The following is a 17,080-nucleotide window of genomic DNA, read 5'->3' on the forward strand; positions in this document are numbered from 1 at the left end:
ATAGCCAATATTTTGTAACTATAAATGTAGTATAAGCTTTAAAAATTGTGAGTCACTATGCTGTACGCCTGTAACTTCAAACTGTACATCAACTATATTGAAAGAAAGAGTCTGAGGGAACAGATCAGAGGCTCCTGCCAGGTTCTGCTGTGATCTGGCACAAAGTCACCTGGAATGATCCTGTGTACTGAGGAGGAGGTTTGAGGATTTTACCTAGAGTGGCCATAGCCCACCCTACTTCTGCCAGCAAGCAAGGTACTTTCTTCTTAACTTATATAACTTTTCATAATCTGCACCATCCAGGGAAGTCATGACAGTCTACAGGGATCTGGGTTCAAACTCATAGTGAACCATAGTTCTTTATTAACTTTAAATTGCTGTTATAATTTGATTATCTGCAGAGAGAATGTGTTGACATTTTCCCTCTCTGTGAGGACATTTTAGTCAAAAAGAAGAGTCTGTACAAAGTTGTGGTGATCATGAATATCATTTAAAGACATGATTTTAACATCTAAGAGTGCCACACTTATTGACCATCTTCTGTCTTAACACTAGAATTAAGATGTGTACGTAGATGCTACACAGAGACAAATTTTAGCTTGATCAAACACTGAAGTGCCTACTAAGTGGCATATTCCTAACATTAGCTTTTATGTTCTTCATCATAACCAGAAAGAGTTGGTGGTATTACCTCCATGCTATATTAGAAAGCAGGTTCTGAGGGGAGTCTGAATTCAAATTCAGGTCTGTCTCATTTCAAAGTCCACGCTCATAGGACTGTAGAGAAGTCTATAAACCTGGTATACTACTTGGTCATAAATAAAGGGAAGTTATACACTCGTCCTGTCCCTTTGGTTTTCTTTTGTTGGCAAGAATCTGGTAGATTTCTGACAGAATCTTAACTGAAATTTTAAAGGATAAACAACATTCTAAACTTTAAGATATGATTTTTATTGAACATGTGTAAGATTCACCTTTACATTACTCAAATATTTTACAATAAAAAATTAGTTTTGGTAAAATAAAAAAAAGGAAAACATTTCCTGGATTAATAGTTGGACAATTAACAAAAAATATAAATATGAAGGTCATTTTCCATGTATTAGAGATTAGAATACTAATGGAATCACTTCAATAAAATTTTACTCATAAGTATTTACATGATTATCCACAACTCTATCAACTTCCAGAGGACCAAGTAAATGTATAAGAGGAAGGTGATCCCCCAAAGAAGACATATCTCCAAAAAAACCAAACTGAATATACCCTAAATGTCTTCCTGTACATGATATTTGGTCAATGAGTATCATTATCAGTAAGAGAATTCTTTGTTATATGCATAGGATGAACATAAACGCTTGTGAATGTGGAGTTTGTTGTCCACATAAAAATGTTGCACATTTTGTCACATGGAGAGTAGTTAGAGATCACCCACATGACCATTTAAAATATACTGTGTATATATATTATATTCTGAAAAGTCATATATAAGGGAATAAGGCCTTTAAATCCAAAGCAGTCTTAAAACAGGTTAATATAGGCCTGTTTCATCCTTTGTATTTTTAGACTTCATATTCTTTCACATCTCAGTTATTAAGACTATGTACAGTACCTAAGCCAACATATGAGTAATGGCATAACCCAATTTCAACTATAGTATAGGTTATATTAACATGACGTACCATCCAGGAGAACTGACCAAGCATAATTTCTGAACTGTCCCAGTTAAAGATCTGTTAAAATGTAATCCTGTCATATGAGCCTAGTCTCTTTCAGAACATTATCATATGTAATGGAAGTGTAACATTTCAGAGAACTTCAGTGAAGTAGTTAATAATACTATTAGCATGGACTTGCAAGTAGTCTATTAGCATGGAAATCTTAAAATTCTAAAAATACTTCTGGATGTTTTTAATATATCAAAACTCATTGACAACTGAATCTGTTTTGACTGGAAGCTAGATTATTTTTCCTTCTAGCAACAAATGGGCTAAGTGGTAGACACCGGTGGCTCATGGTTTTTATTTAAAAAACAAAAAGCACATACAGAAGAATCTAGTTTGGAGAGCATTACTTTGATAGTATTTTGCTGGAATGGGTTGGTGGACTTAAGGATTCTTGGTAAAGACTTTCTCAGATGCTAAGTAACCAATCTGAGTCAGTTGTCTGTATACAGAAGCCTTTACCACCACCATTGCAAAGGGGAGTCGACAGTCAGTGTGTAAATTAACGGCCCAGGGCCTCCTCTGCCCTCATCGACCCTTCACATTCTCTCTAATCTTGGTCACCAGCACAAGTCACAGGAAGTGCCCCCCCACCAAGGTATTTAAGACACTTCATTATCTGATCAGAAATACTTAGTTTTAAAAGATCATGAATCCTTTTTACGAGGGAAGATTAGAAAAAAGTTATACATCTGCAAATTCTCCAAGACTAGGTGATATAAATATTAGATTTTAATATTAAAAAAATAAAATTTGTAATATTTAAGTTAAAAATTTACTAAGTTTTCAAATTTATTTTCTAAACTCAAAATGGAAACAAAAGTGGACTTGGTAAAGCAGGTTTTTTTGAATAGCTACATGGTTAAGATATTAATAGTACAATAGTTTAAGAAAAACTAGAAAGTAAGACACACAGGTCCTTCAACAAATATTTTCAATGAATCTAAAGAAATCTAGTTGCAAAGTATGCTGACTAAACACAAAATAGAATAAAATAAATCCAGACTTTCATTGACTACAGAGGACACTGTTATCTTTTTTCTTCCTAATGTTTCTACTTATTAAAATATTGGTTATATTTACTACTACATTAATCAAGATGTATCTGGTGACTGCTCAATCAAAGGCACGATTTTCAAAATCTCTCCTCATTTTGTTTTTTAAAAATAATTCTCTATCATCTTAACTACCAAGAGCCAGTCTTGTATTGGGCCAAGGGCAGTCAGAGATGAGTAAGATGGGGGCAGTGTCCTAACCATGGCATCGCTTACGTATCTGAAGAACATTCTCATGGAACCTAAGTTACAATCTAGTTTTAATAATCACTTTCAAAACTGCAAAATCATCTGTAGAGATGCCAATAAAAAATACAGAACTAATATTTTGAAAATAGAAAAATATGTTTTTAAGACGTCATACTAAATATCTCTCTAAACAATATCTTCACATCTTTCTTAAAAACTTTGATTTTCTTTTTCCCATAATATATAATGAATGGATCAATTCACCTGTTTATTCATAGACAGCAAGTCTTTACCACTTAAGGTAGCATTTTCCTTGGTTAGACTAAAATGTTCAGGTCAGTGTTTTTCTTCAAAACAAATCTTAACAAGAAAGTTTAACTAATAAGTCAGAAAATTCTATCTTTCAACATTCAAAATATCCCCAAATAGGGTGTTATCTCTTTAAAAAAATCAGCATCTATTTATAAAAGTAGTACTGAATTAATTTGGAATACCCAATCATTGAAATATTAAAAAAAACCCTAACATGAATTATTCAAAAACTTTCAAACCTTTAAATTTGGATACTAAAATAAATTTTCTTTAAAAATATTTTTTCCCTTATTTTGCCAACATGGAAATACTAGACCAAAGTAACTCTAACACACTATATTTCTTGGACCTGGTTTTGAAAGTTAAGGACTGGGAATTACTGGTTCCATAGGAGCAACATTCTTTTCAGTGACTAAATTGAGTCCAAGAAAACAGATCTTTCCACACACAAACTGTCATGTAAGACCGGAAAAACTCTTGAGGTTTATCTGCTGTGCTATTTAACTGGATCCAGATCAGATATTCTTACTTTAAAAGCTCTACTTGATGTATGTTGTATTCTATTCTTGCCTCAAAATAACTGATTTCTGATGCAGCAAAGAAGAAAACTGAAAACAACGGGTCCATGTCCATAAGGTCAAGCGTCTATCCCTTGTTCTTTATCCATTACCTCCTTGGAATAATTTTCAGTTTCATGTAAGCTTGAATCTTCAGAGAAAAGGCAGTTTTGTTTCTGACCGCATCTCAATTTTCCTCCTGTTGTTCTAAAATTTGACTCCTAAACCCAGCAGATATTATGGTTAGCTAACAGAGCTCTTACGTTAGGGCATCTTAAGGAAGCTTAACATACTGAATCTTATACTTCTCTTAGTCTTTCATATAGCACTAATGGGAATTCTGCAGCTCATCTAATATTAACAAGTAATAACACATACTGCATAATAATAGCATACTCATTCATGTATCTCAGACTTATAACACACACTTGTTTTTCAGTTTATGACTGATTCGTTTAGAATTAAGCATTTTACATATTTAAACTGTAGTATAACACCTTCCCAAAGCACAAGCACCCACAATTTTATATCAATTATTGCATCAAGAAGAGTGAATGAATTTAGTACAATACTGTAGGGAGTATAATATGGAAGATTTCCTTCCCAGGAATTATATCTATTCTTGGCAGAATTTATAGTTTAAATTAATTTTTACTTCTTGTCTCTCAAACACAAGATTTAAAAGCTAGAGCCGAATCGGTTGAACATGTCTATCACAGGTTTGACACTTAAACACTAAAACTATACTCAGATGTATGGTGTTTTTTCCCATTGGATGTTTTTACAGAAAAAGCAGGCTTTTCATTATTATGTGAAGTGACCACAGAGGCCGTGTTCCTATAAGCACATGTGGCACACTGCTCTGGCACTACCATTCCGATGTTCCCTGTTGGTAGGTGAGAAAGGAGAGTGGTAGGCACCTTCAGAGAAGAAATCAGTGTTGACTTTCCTCTTGATAGATGAACATGCTTCATTTTTTAATAGGTTCATTTGCTCTAAGTGCTTGAATAAAGTGCTTTAATAGCTCAACTGCCCACATCTTAAACCCACAGGGAAGCGTCAGTTCACCAGCTTGACTTCTAGCGTTTGATCACAACTTGTTCATAAGCTCCAGACCCCACCCTAAAAATAGGGAAAAGACAAAACAAAACTTCAAACTTGTGAGCTGCAGTGTTTGAGACTGTTCCAGTTAACCTTGTCCCCAAAGAGTGCATTAGACATTTTCTACTTGATTTGATATCCACAAGGCTTATAGGTATCACAGAAAGTACTTTAAGTCTTAAATGTTTATTAACTGCTGCACTGGGATTAGTCTGGTTCCTGATCACCTCATACTTATGTTTCCAAATTCTTACTGTGTCAACATACTGTTGCAAACATGTTTATATATAAATCTGAAATATATTGACTCTGGTGGTTCAGATCTTGCACTGAGTTAACAGATGACAGTTTCTAGTAGCATTAGTAGTGTGGTGGTGTCTTTACATATTTAACTTGGAAGTGCAAAATTTATTTTAGTCAAATGCAAATGTCTTTGTAAGTGGTCCTACTGTAAATTATATCTATGTAAATGCAGATTAAAGGGGGAAATGATCTTGAAGAGGGATTTATTTCTTTACAAGCTTGGTTTGTCAGGCTGCTGGTTGTCTCCCACATCTACTCTACCCCTTTCCATGGTTTCAGCTAGGTACAGGTTGCTTGGCTTGAGAGCACATTTCCTAAACTCTTTTGTCTGTAAGTGTAGCCTTGTGACTAAGTTTCCCCCAGGGAACATGAATGGAGACATGCCAACTTCTTCCTCACTTACTTAAAGGGAAATTGCTTGCGCCTTGGACGAGTAGCAATTTTGCCAACACAGGTTAAGGAGAATGGTAAAGGACAAAACAGAGGTACCTGCATCAGTGAATCACTTCTGGGGCAAATTTGTCCCTCCAGGCTAGCCATTTTATTTTGGAGTCTCTTTATTACAGCAGCTTAGCCTTTGCTCTAATATGCCAGGTACTATCTGACCTCTATTAATGAAATATGGAGAACACTAAAAGACTTAAAATTTGCAGGCTTTGTGAATAAAAGTATTTAGAAATAACAGGCCTCATCAACAGATTTTCTTTTTTTGCCTTTTTTTTTTTTTTTGCTATTTTTGATGCACCTGGTGCCTTGGCCTTATGTTACAATGGAATAAACATGCATGTTCCTTCTATTGTTTCTTGGTCTAGGATAAGGTTTGTGTGTGTCTGTGCTGAAGGAAAGCATAGCATTTATCGCAAGGTACCAAGCAAGGAGTCGAGGGCAGGTAATACTTAAAACACCCAAACTAAGAATTCCCTGGTGGTCCAGTGGTTAGAGTTGGACTTCCCAGGTTGCGCAGTTGGTAAAGAACCTGCTGCCAATGCAGGAGATGCAAGTTTGATCCCTGGGTCTGGAAGATCCCCTGGAAAAGGGAATGGTTACCCACTCCAGTGTTCTTGCCTAGAGAATTCCATGGACAGAGTAGCCTGGTAGGCTACAGTCCACAGGGTCACAAAGAGTCAGAAAGTCAGAAAGAGTTAGAGTTGTGACCACACATACTCACTCCAGTGGTTAGGACTCTGCTGATGGCATGGGTACAATTTCAATCCCTGTTGGGGAGCTAAGATCCCACAAGCTGTGGGGTGCAGCAAAACACACACACACACACACAAACCCACCCAAACTCCCCTAATAAAGGTTTTCAGTAGCACTGTAAACAGTGTCTTTTTGTTGGCACTGGATTTATTTTTGGATCAGCATCTTTCTACCCTTTCCATGATCCCTCCTGAATAAGTAGGTGGAAAGCGAAAGTGGAGTTGCATGCACGGAGGGTATCACTGCTCAAAGTTAACACCAGGCGCCAATCTCCTCACTGGTCAAGATAACAGGGGCTACTGCCTGACATTTCACTCTGAGCATGCCAGAGATCAGTAAGACCAGCAGTAACTACCATGACTGGTCTCTGCCCTTAATGGAATTTTAAGAGGAAATTTTAAAATTATAAAAAATGGAAGTAGTAGTAACCACTAGTAATTGTGGTTACTAGTCCACTATGGGCTGAACTGGAGTTCTCAGTTGCTTGCTCAGGGACTTCTCTTCTAATGGATTCATTCTAAAGAAGAAATAGGAACATATTCAACAGAACACCAGTGAACACTCTTTCATGTCTGCAGATAATCAGAATTTGAAGGAACCCTGGTAAGCACCACAACACAGTGGCTTTCAGATGTCCCAAAACGGTTCTGTTTCTTGAAGTGATGGAATAATAGGAACCAGAAAACTGGATAGAATATATGAAGCAACAGTTTTCACACACTGGACAACAGGCAGCATGGGACTGGTCCTGAGATAAGGGAAAGAAAGCAAGCAAGCCAGACAAGCTGCCCCAGCATGCTGCCTGAAGCCATTTCCTTTTGGATCCTCCAAGCCTACAGTGCCGGGAGGGAGAACCCAATACAGTGAGGTGGTCTCTAAGAGTGGAGGAATCATGCCAGAGCTCAGGGATGCCACAGGCTAGAATTTGTAAGTCCAGAGTATCAGAAGAAGTGGAGAAAAATAATGGCTGGAGTGCTTCCAATTTTGAAGAAAACTGTAAACCCACAGATTCAAGAAGCTCAATGAACCCTAAGCAGAATCCATGCAAAGAAAAACACACCAAGGCACATCACAACCAAATGCTGAAAACCAGTGATAAAGAGAAAAGTGTAAAAGCAGTCAGAGATGAGAGATCACAGAGGAATGAAGTCAGACTACTTGACAGAAATTAAATGTCCTAAGGGCAAGCAAGGAGGTGCATGCAGGGTTCTGTAAGCAGCTCTGAGCCAGCCAGGCTGTATTTGCTAGACTTATAAAGGATTACTGCAGACAGTCCTCCCCAAGTCTCTATCACTTGTTGCTCTGTTCTCTTCAATCTCACAGGTTCCCTGTTGGAACTTCGGTTTACTTGTGCCTCTTCTGTGCCCTAGGTAAATGATCATGGTTTTATCCTGTGCTACTAGTTTATCTTATATAATATATCTAACACTAACACATTAGCTTCTCTGATGAATACCCACTATTTATGGACAGACCTATGTGTGCAAGTACTTGCTGGACAGTAAATAGATTAACTGCCATAGTAATTGTGAAAGACAGACCTTTAATTAGTAGGAGACGACAGAGGATGAGATAGTTGGATGGCATCCTCAACTCAATGGACATGAGTTTGAGCAACCTCCGGGAGTTGGTGATGGACAGGGAAGCCTGACGTGGGGGTCACAAAGCGTCGGACACGACTGAGCAACTGAAATGAACTGATTGAGTACTAAAGTGCTTACTGCGTGCCAGATTTTGTCCTAAGCATTACCGTGTCTTATATCATTTAAACAGTGTAACTTTTATGAAGTTGGTTGTATTATCATCACTATTTTAGATGTGAGGACACTGAGGCAGAGAGAAGTGAAGTAACTTACCAAAGACACACAGCTCATAAATGGTGGAGCTTGGGACTAAACCCAACCCAGGCAGCCCATGTGTGTTGGGCTGTGTGTGTTATTCTTCCAGGGATGCAGCTGTCTTCTTGGTAGCAAGTGAGAGATGCAATATGTCAAGATCACTAAGGCTAAGCTGGGCAATCATGGCTAAGCCAGGACGGTGGCACTAGTGGTGAAGAATTCGCCTGCCAATGCAGGAAAACATAGAGATGCGGGTTCGATCCCGGGGTCGGGAAGATTTCCTGTAGTAAGAAGTGGCAACTACTCCAGTATTCTTGCGTGGAGAATCCCCATGGACAGAAGAGCCTAGCGGGCTACAGTCCAGGGGGCTGCAAAGAGTCGGACACGACTGAAGTGACTGAGCATGCACAGGAACAGAACCCATATCTGACTCTGGCTCATTCTCCTTTCACCATGACACACTGTTCCTCATGTTCTCCAGCATGTAATATGAATCTACTTCAACCCCAATGGTCCCTTTAGGCTTTTGGTGATAATATTCTAGCATTCTCTTTATATTTGGTTTTAAAGAATTAAAAGCATTCTTTAAATTAAAGAATTAAAAGCTAAATTCTTTCTCAACTAGAAATTATCTTTTCTCTGTGTAACAACACAAATAGCTAGCATATATTGAGACCTTTCTATGTGCCAGGTACTGTGTTAAACAACTTTACATCAATGATCTAACCCTCAAAAAAGCTTGTAAGTTAGGTAACTTATTTATCATCCCCATTTTACAGGTGAGGAAACTGAGGCTTACAGGGAGGTTATTAACACTGTAAAGTCAATAGTGGCCCCTGGGCAGTCTAATGAGACAGCTCATGCTTCTGAGCATTTATTATTCTGGGTCCTTTTGGTTGCAACTGTGTCTTTTGCTGCTCCTCCTAAAAAATACAGTGAAGCCTTAGTGAATATAATCTAAAATAATAATAGCTAGGGCTTAGTGAATATAATCATGCCACTTATATTTTAAAACAACTCCATGAAGTAGGCATATGACCGCATTTTTCAAGAGTGAAGTTCAATTGAAGTTAAATGGTTTACTCCGAAAGTGGTCGGTTAGGATGTGAACTTGTCTCTTTAATTCAGAAATACATTTTCCTCTACCATACATATATCACTGTCCTTATAAATTTTATTCTTCTACCTGTTCCCGACTACTAGACTCTGCTTGCTCCAATCTACCTTCAAAATCATGGCCAGTTACTTTTCTAATTGGCATTTCTAATTGCCAGTTCTCTGTTGAAGAATGACCAGGGGATCTCCAGTGTATACAAGAAGCTTAAACATTCTGTTATGGCAACAGGGGCCCTTTATAACCTGTCTTCAAGACACTTCCCAGCCTCATGTCTCACAACTCCATTTCACATGCCCCACCTCCTCAGTAAAACCTAGTTACTGGCAATTCTTTACATAGGTTATATTAATCATGAGCCAGTAAGATAAAATGATTAAGTACAATGAGTGGGCTTTAGACTCAAAAGAGACATGGATGTGAGTCCTGGTTTTACCACTTACTAGCTTTAAGGCTTTCTTTGGGTAAATTACCTTAACCTCTTTTTATCTTTTTTTCCCTCTTTTAAAAAACTAATAATGGTATTTTTTTGAGCATTGAAAGAGGTAAGACTTGAATGAAATATATATATGGTGCTCAGCACATAACTAATAAATGCTCAGTAAGTACCACCTATAATTATTATATATTCACTATTATATAGTTATATATTATAATTATTGTGCCTGTAAGTCCTTTCTATTTGTTCCTACCACCAGGAATATTTGTTTTCCATATACTCCCGGGTAACTGCTCACTTATTTTATTCTACCAATACTCTACCAGTTCTCTACTAATACATCCTAAAAACACATCTAAGGAAATCAACAAATAAACTTACAAAATACAAATTGTATTTTATACATACTCAGGATAAGGAAACATACTCTGGATATGGAAAACTACGCTACACTAAGAGCTGTAATTTTTCTCATGGAACTACTAATACTTTGCTTTCTAGACTCAATCTGATACAAACTTTATAACTTTCATCTTCCACCCATGAGCATTTAAAAGAAAAAGTCATTCTACTCTTTAGTAAGATACTCTTTGGTCTACATACCTGTTTGGAAGATGACGACTACCGAAGGTTGTTCTTCCTCCAGGACCCACAAATAACCTCAGTCCTTCTTCTGCAAGACACATTGACAATATTTGTTATACATATGATTATTAGATTACTGTCAAATAATATTCATATTACAATAAATTAACATTTTACATTTCAGTTTTGTTAAAGAAATAAAAACTTAAAACAAGAGCTACACACGTTTTAAAACAGGCAGTTTAAAAGAAATCCTAATAGTTACTTCTCATTAACTTTCTGTAAGCTATTTTTCTTAGGGCTGAGTAAAGAAGACAGCTGTTCCTACAAATTTCCTCAAGTGGGGTTTAATTATTTCTCTTCATAACCAGTTACATAATGAGACTAAGTCCATTGTTAACTGCTCTCTAGTCACACCAGCATGAATAATTATACTTTTCAAATTGGTGGCATGTAAATTTTCAGCTTCAGTATGCTAAGGAGGGAATGAGGGACTACCACCCAACCTCCCAAACTGCAGCAGTGACCTGAGGTACTTATGCCCCGTTATGACAAAGCAAATGAACATATCTATTATAAAGCGGACATTGATGCATAGTTAAAAAGTACAATAAAAGCTTCCTTAAAAATTGACATTTTTAAAGTTAATTCTTTCCCAAATTTAATGTCCATTAGCAAATAAACTATAAAGTTGTTGTTTAGTCACAAAGTTGTGTCTGACTCTTTGTGACCCCCCATGGACTGTAGCCTGCCACGCTCCTCTGTCCACGGGAATTCCCAGGCAAGAACACTGGAGTCGGTTGCTGTTTTCCCCTCCAGAGGATCTTCCTGACCCAAGGAATGAACTCATATCTTTACTTGGCAGGTGGATTCTTTATCACTGAGCCACCCAGGAAGCCCAAGGTATAGTTATCTTCAGATTTTTAATGGGTATGAAGTTTATTTTACAGATATGCAACACTCAGTATCATGATGTACGGCCTATTCACTACTGACCACATGGATTATTCAAACCTGGATCACATATATGTATATGTGCGTGTTAAGTTGCCTCAGTCATGTCTGACTCTTTGCGACCCTATGGGCCATAGGCCTGCCAGGCTCCTCTGTCCCGGGATTTTTCCAGGTGAGAATACTGGAGTGGACTGCCATGCCCTCCTCCAGGGGATCTTCCCAACCAATCCAGGAATTGAACCCACATCCCTTACATCTCCTGCACAGGCAAGCAGGTTCTTTACCACTAGCGCCACCTGGTAAGTCCATATTTACATATACTTAATGGCTATCTACACACCTTCTGCACTGGAATCTAGGCTGAAGTCTTGACTCTGTAATATTTTCTCCACAATATCATCTGCATCCACTCTGGTATCATCAACTCGCTTCAGCTGAGATTCTACAGAATCTTGCTTCACTGGGCATCTTTGAAAATAATTAAAAAAAAAAATTCCTCCCTTTAGTATGTCATTAAAATGAAGTTGTTTTTTTTCCCCCCATTTAAAATGAATCCAAAATGATACCTGTTGAGTATTTCTAAAGCTGTATCTTCTTTATCTGCTGTATCAAGACTTGGTTCAGCTGTCTTTTGCTCAACTTCATCACACGGCTCTAGAATACTTTCAATTCCTGTTGATGTACTTCCCACTGAGGTATTTCTTCTGTGGCAGAGCTCAGAGAAACTAGATGACCGGGAGTGGCAGGAGCTATACCCTATCAGAGAAAATCATTCTGGTTGTTAACACTAGTATCAAATACACTGCAACCAAACATGCCCTCCCTGCACCACTCTTAGCCTCTACCTGATACTTTCGATTGCTGGCTTGCATAGCTTGATGTTCTAGAATGTCCACAGGCACCAAGTTCGTCTGGAACAGAGGCACTCTTTGCTGAGAGATCTGCAATACGTCATAACATGATGTTACTCTTATTGTCAACAAGTCAATGGTAGATATGTATTCTAATCTATGGATTTTGTTGTTGTTTAGTCGCTAAGTCATGTCCAACTCTTTTGTGACCCTATGGGCTGTAGCCTGCTAGGCTCCTCTGTTCAAAGGATTCTCCAGGCAAGAATACTGGAGTGGGATTACCATTTCCTTCTCCACGGGATCTTCCCGACGCAGGGATCAAACCCGGGTCTCCTGCATTGCAGGTGATTCTTTGCCACTGAGCCTCCAGGGAAGCCCAATCTATGGATTTCAGAAGCTGCTAAATTCATTAGCAAGAGTGAAATTCCTTTAAATCATTACAATGTAAATACCTGTGTTGCAAGAAATACTGTACAAAGAACTTAAATACCTCAGTTTACCAAAGTGCTATGGTACCTTTCATAAGATTTAATAGCATTCTATCTTAAACTATTTCAGTTTTTATATTTAGTATTTCTCTGATAAAAAGGAGTCAAATGACTCCTGGTGGTCCAGTGGCTGAGACTCCATGCTCCTAATGCTGGGGGCCCAGGTTTGATCCTTGGTCAGGGAACTAGATCCCACATGCCACAACTAAGATCTGGCACAGCCAAATAAATAAATAATAAATATTTTTTAAAAAGGGAGTCAGATGGATTCTTCTAAATTCTCACAGAATTGCCAGGTTTTTGTGTGGTGTTTGAGGAAATCTTGCTTCCCAAATCTATCACGACAGGAGGCTAGAGAGTACTTTGTGACTTTTGCATTAGAGATGGCAGTGCTAGGCTATAATTTGTACAAATGTCTGTGGTTTAAAACAACACAGCATGTGATATATCACTGAGAATAAGGTTCTGGAGAAATTGATTATAGTATTCAGTTTCAAAGTAAATGTACAAAAAAAGCAGTCTCAAACCCACTTCTACTATTTCCCTAATAATGTGCATATTCCAGATGCCAACTGTGTATTTTCAGAACTAGGCTTCTTCTACAGAATGCAGAACTGTGGCCATTTTCATTAGAGTGAAATATTTGAAAACTAGAACTGTTTTTCACTTACAGGCAAAATAAAATGCAACTGAGTAATATAACAATTATAACAACAGCTCTATAAATGATATTGAACACAGATGGGCCAACAAATGCTGCCAAATAAGCTACTGGAGTGACCTGGACCTTCTGCAAAGGGTTTTTCATTTCTGGACAGACTGTAAGGTATATATGCAAACCAGCATCCCTAGTCCTGCTTGACAGTGGTCCTAAGCCCCAGTACAGCAGATTCTGAATGAAAAGAGTTGGTTCATATCAAGAATTATACACTTTACTCCTAGGGCTAGCTCAGATCTTAATTCATCCATTTACTGGTTTTCAAAATATGTTCATTCAATAAATATTTATTAAGCTCTTAGCAGGTCAATGCCTAATACTGTACAAGATATAAGGGTACAAAATAAATATATGCTTCATGCGGCAAGTACCAAAATACAAGCACCAAAAAGAAGCTATCAAGAGCTCCAAAGGACAAACACATCGAACACTATGTGGTAATGGGGGAAAGACCTCTGTTGGAGATTAACTCCAGGTTTTTAACAATATGTAGGAGTTTCTTGGCTAGATTAGGTGGGAAAAAGCATGTCTTGTCTGTAGAAAGGCAAATAGTTCCGCAAAGCTGGCATATACCCAATTATGATTGAAGGAAAGAGAGATGAGCAGATGCCTGATAATGAAGGACTTATCTCTATGAGTTTAAGGAAGGAAATAATCCAATGGCTTTAAGCAAGGGTATGACTTGACTAAATTGACATTTTGGGAAGAATCACTTTGGCAGCAGGATGAATACAAGGTGAAGGAGTGAAGATTTTCATAATAATTCAGCTGAGAGATGCTGAGCAGGCACAAATGACAGTACTTCGTCACTAACTAGAAGTGTGTGCCAGGATAACTGCAACACAAAATACAGGAAGAAGAGTTAGGAAGAGGTGCTGGGCATGTGCGATTTAGGACACCTGAGGACACCCGTTCGCTGGTCACAGATTCCTGCTGTGTCCCTGGCCATTATGCTGTTGATCCAAAGATAAATTAAGACCTGATCATGAGGAACTTAGAGGCCTGCCGAGAAAAAAGAAACAGATGGGGTTCAGTCTAATGTGACATGAAGTGGATGTTTCCAAAAAGCATTTGGAAACATGTGCCTGGAGTCAGGATGAAGTTTTGGAGGCAACACAAATTTGTAAATCAAACACACTAACTCATGTTTACATGATAGTTAAATTGAAGGTACAGATGACATTGCCCAGGGCGGGGTGAATGGAGAGAACCAAATCCTGGTGAGCATCAATATTTTAAGAGGAAGGAGGAAGAAGATAAAGAAGCCTCTGAGAGGTTAGAGAAGAGAAGTGGGAGCCAAGGGAAGAGAAAGTTTCCAGAAGGAATAAATGGCCAATTTATTCAAATGACAACAGAAAAAATGCCCACAAGATTTGACAGTCATATCCTTGGAGACATCATCAAGAGAGGGCAGAATGCAGAAGTCAGAATCTTATGTGTTTAGGAATAAGTGGGCAGTACATTATTCCTAGAAATTTGGCTATGAAAAGTGTGAGAGAAGGAGGGTGGGCATGGAGGGAGGAGGAGAATATGGGCCCAAGGAGGAACAGGCGATAGAGAATGATATAGGGCTGATGACTCGTTTCCAATATGAGAAAGAATTTAGAATGTTTAAATACTGAAGAGAAGGAGCTAACAGGAGAGTTAAAAGTCACAAAGAATTCACCGATCTCAAATCAGGCAATGTCATAATCCTCATTACGTATAAGAAACCTTATCTTTGCAATCTAAGGAGTGCTGAAAACATTAATTGTATCACTACACCTTTCTTTTTCTTCTTTCAAATAATAACCCTGGTCACATGGCATGGCATAAAAAAGGAAGCTCATGAGTGCTTTTTCCCCAGCCAACCTGACATTCCCCTTACCTGCTTTACACTTGGGGGGCAGCCTCTGACTATGAGTTTGTCTGGAGAAGTGATCCCAGCAGCAGCATCACCTGGGAACTTAGCCATGCAGTTTTCAGGCTCCAATCTGGATTTACTTAATCAAAAACTCTGGCTGCAGTGTCAGCAATCTATGGTTTAACAAGCCCACTGGGTGATTCTGATGTGCACTAATATTTGGGAACCACTGACAGAGGGCACGTGATTCATGGAAGAGAAGCACCACCTGAAAGGTGACTGGCAGAAGCTACTGGGAATGTGGACACTCCCGTAGTGTCCTATGGGATCTGTGGGCAGCAGAGGCACCCAACAGTGGGGCCGGGAGTGTCACTGCAACACTGAGCATTTAATTCATCAAAGCATGACATACCTTTGGACAAAATGAAGCACTGGCTTAAAGAAAAATTGCATGATTAAAACTCTGCAAATACTTATTGGCTCATTTCAAGTCACATATACTCACAGAATTACAAATCTGGGAGGGGCTTTGGGAATCTTTTAGGGTAGTACCATTACTCACAAACTAGAAAACAAGTAAGCGACACATCCATACCTGCTATCCCAAGATGAATTTTGAGAGTCTCTCCACCTTTTCTATCTTCTTCCAGAGATTCAGATTCACCAGCAATTGGTATACACATTGATGTAGAAGGAGGCCTGCAAACAAACATTCCCAAGGATCAGAACTTGACGGACGGTCAGTGTGAAAGTTTGAAATGTTGTTAAGGGATGGATTATGTGGTCAGTGCACAGCCTCCGTAAAGGTGTCTGGTAATGTCGCCTCTTTGTGGATGAAAGTGACAAAAATCAACAAAATAATGTACAAGCATTTCTCAAAACCTGATTAAAATTCATGAGGGAAAAAAGTTTTTTACACAACAAAAGAAGTGAGACCAGAAAGGACACTGCCTCCACAGAGAAAAGAGGGGAGGTGTATTCCCAGGAGTGTGGTGCAGGGGCTCCAACTGTCAGCTCAATTCGCAGGCCAGGCAGGGATGTGTCTGTGCCGTGGAGGTGGCGGCACAAGCCCCTCTGTAGCTGAGGCTGCAGGGGATTCCTCACACCTCCGCTGCTAAGATCTCTTGTTGGCTCCATCTACTTAAATTATCTATGGTTTTATCTGCCATCTGCTTCTGTGTACACAGGCCACCTGCTTGAGGGAGAATCAATAAAGAGCCTAGTTGTTTATTATTTTTTGTTTGTTTGTTTGCTTGTTTTTTTTCGTTTTTTATTTTTCTTTTGAGCCTAGTTGTTTAGAATTGATTTTGGGGGCTGGATTCTTCGGGAGTAGGTGATGAATATAGTTTCATTCGTTCACTCAAGGCTCCCGTCTCCATATAGAAGCTGTCAAGCAGGGAGGGGCGAGACTGACTTCTAAGAACAATTTTTTTTTTTTTAAAGAAAACATTCTTATTCTTTTGAGGTTGATATCTAGAGGAAAATCACATCTCTTTAGAGACTATCCCTTGGTGACCTGAAATAGGAAGGTGGGTGAAGGGGGATCGTGAAGCTGACCCACTAAGTGGCAACTTAACTAGCTTACTGTGTGAGTTCACAGGAATTCTCATGCTATTTAGGTCCTTGGGGATACAGACACTTAAGATTTGCATTCAGTTCACTTCAGTTGCTTAGTCGTGTCCAACTCTTTGCAACCCCATAGACTGTGGCATGCTGGGCTTCCCTGTCCATCACCAGCTCCAGAGATTGCTCAAACTCATGTCCATCAAGTCGGTGATGCCATCCAACCATCTCATCCTCTATTGTCAC

The 17,080-nt window shown here is 38.6% G+C and overlaps 1 protein-coding gene across 1 annotated transcript in view; it reads right to left on the reverse strand.

Moving 5' to 3' along the window:
• Positions 1-930: 930 nt before the first annotated feature.
• The window catches only part of FAM102B (family with sequence similarity 102 member B), a 79,454-nt gene continuing 63,304 nt past the window's right edge, over positions 931-17,080 (reverse strand). Inside the window, exons 6-11 of the mRNA XM_040232173.1 lie at positions 15,867-15,970; positions 12,217-12,312; positions 11,938-12,127; positions 11,712-11,839; positions 10,436-10,505; positions 931-4,959 (exon numbers count right to left, since the gene is read on the reverse strand). Of these exons, the coding sequence (XP_040088107.1) occupies positions 4,917-4,959; positions 10,436-10,505; positions 11,712-11,839; positions 11,938-12,127; positions 12,217-12,312; positions 15,867-15,970 (631 nt within the window). The 3' untranslated portion in view covers positions 931-4,916. The remainder of the gene's footprint in view (positions 4,960-10,435; positions 10,506-11,711; positions 11,840-11,937; positions 12,128-12,216; positions 12,313-15,866; positions 15,971-17,080) is intronic.

This window comes from Oryx dammah, unplaced genomic scaffold (assembly GCF_014754425.2).
Source record: "Oryx dammah isolate SB20612 unplaced genomic scaffold, SCBI_Odam_1.1 HiC_scaffold_28, whole genome shotgun sequence".
Lineage (NCBI taxonomy): Eukaryota > Metazoa > Chordata > Mammalia > Artiodactyla > Bovidae > Oryx > Oryx dammah.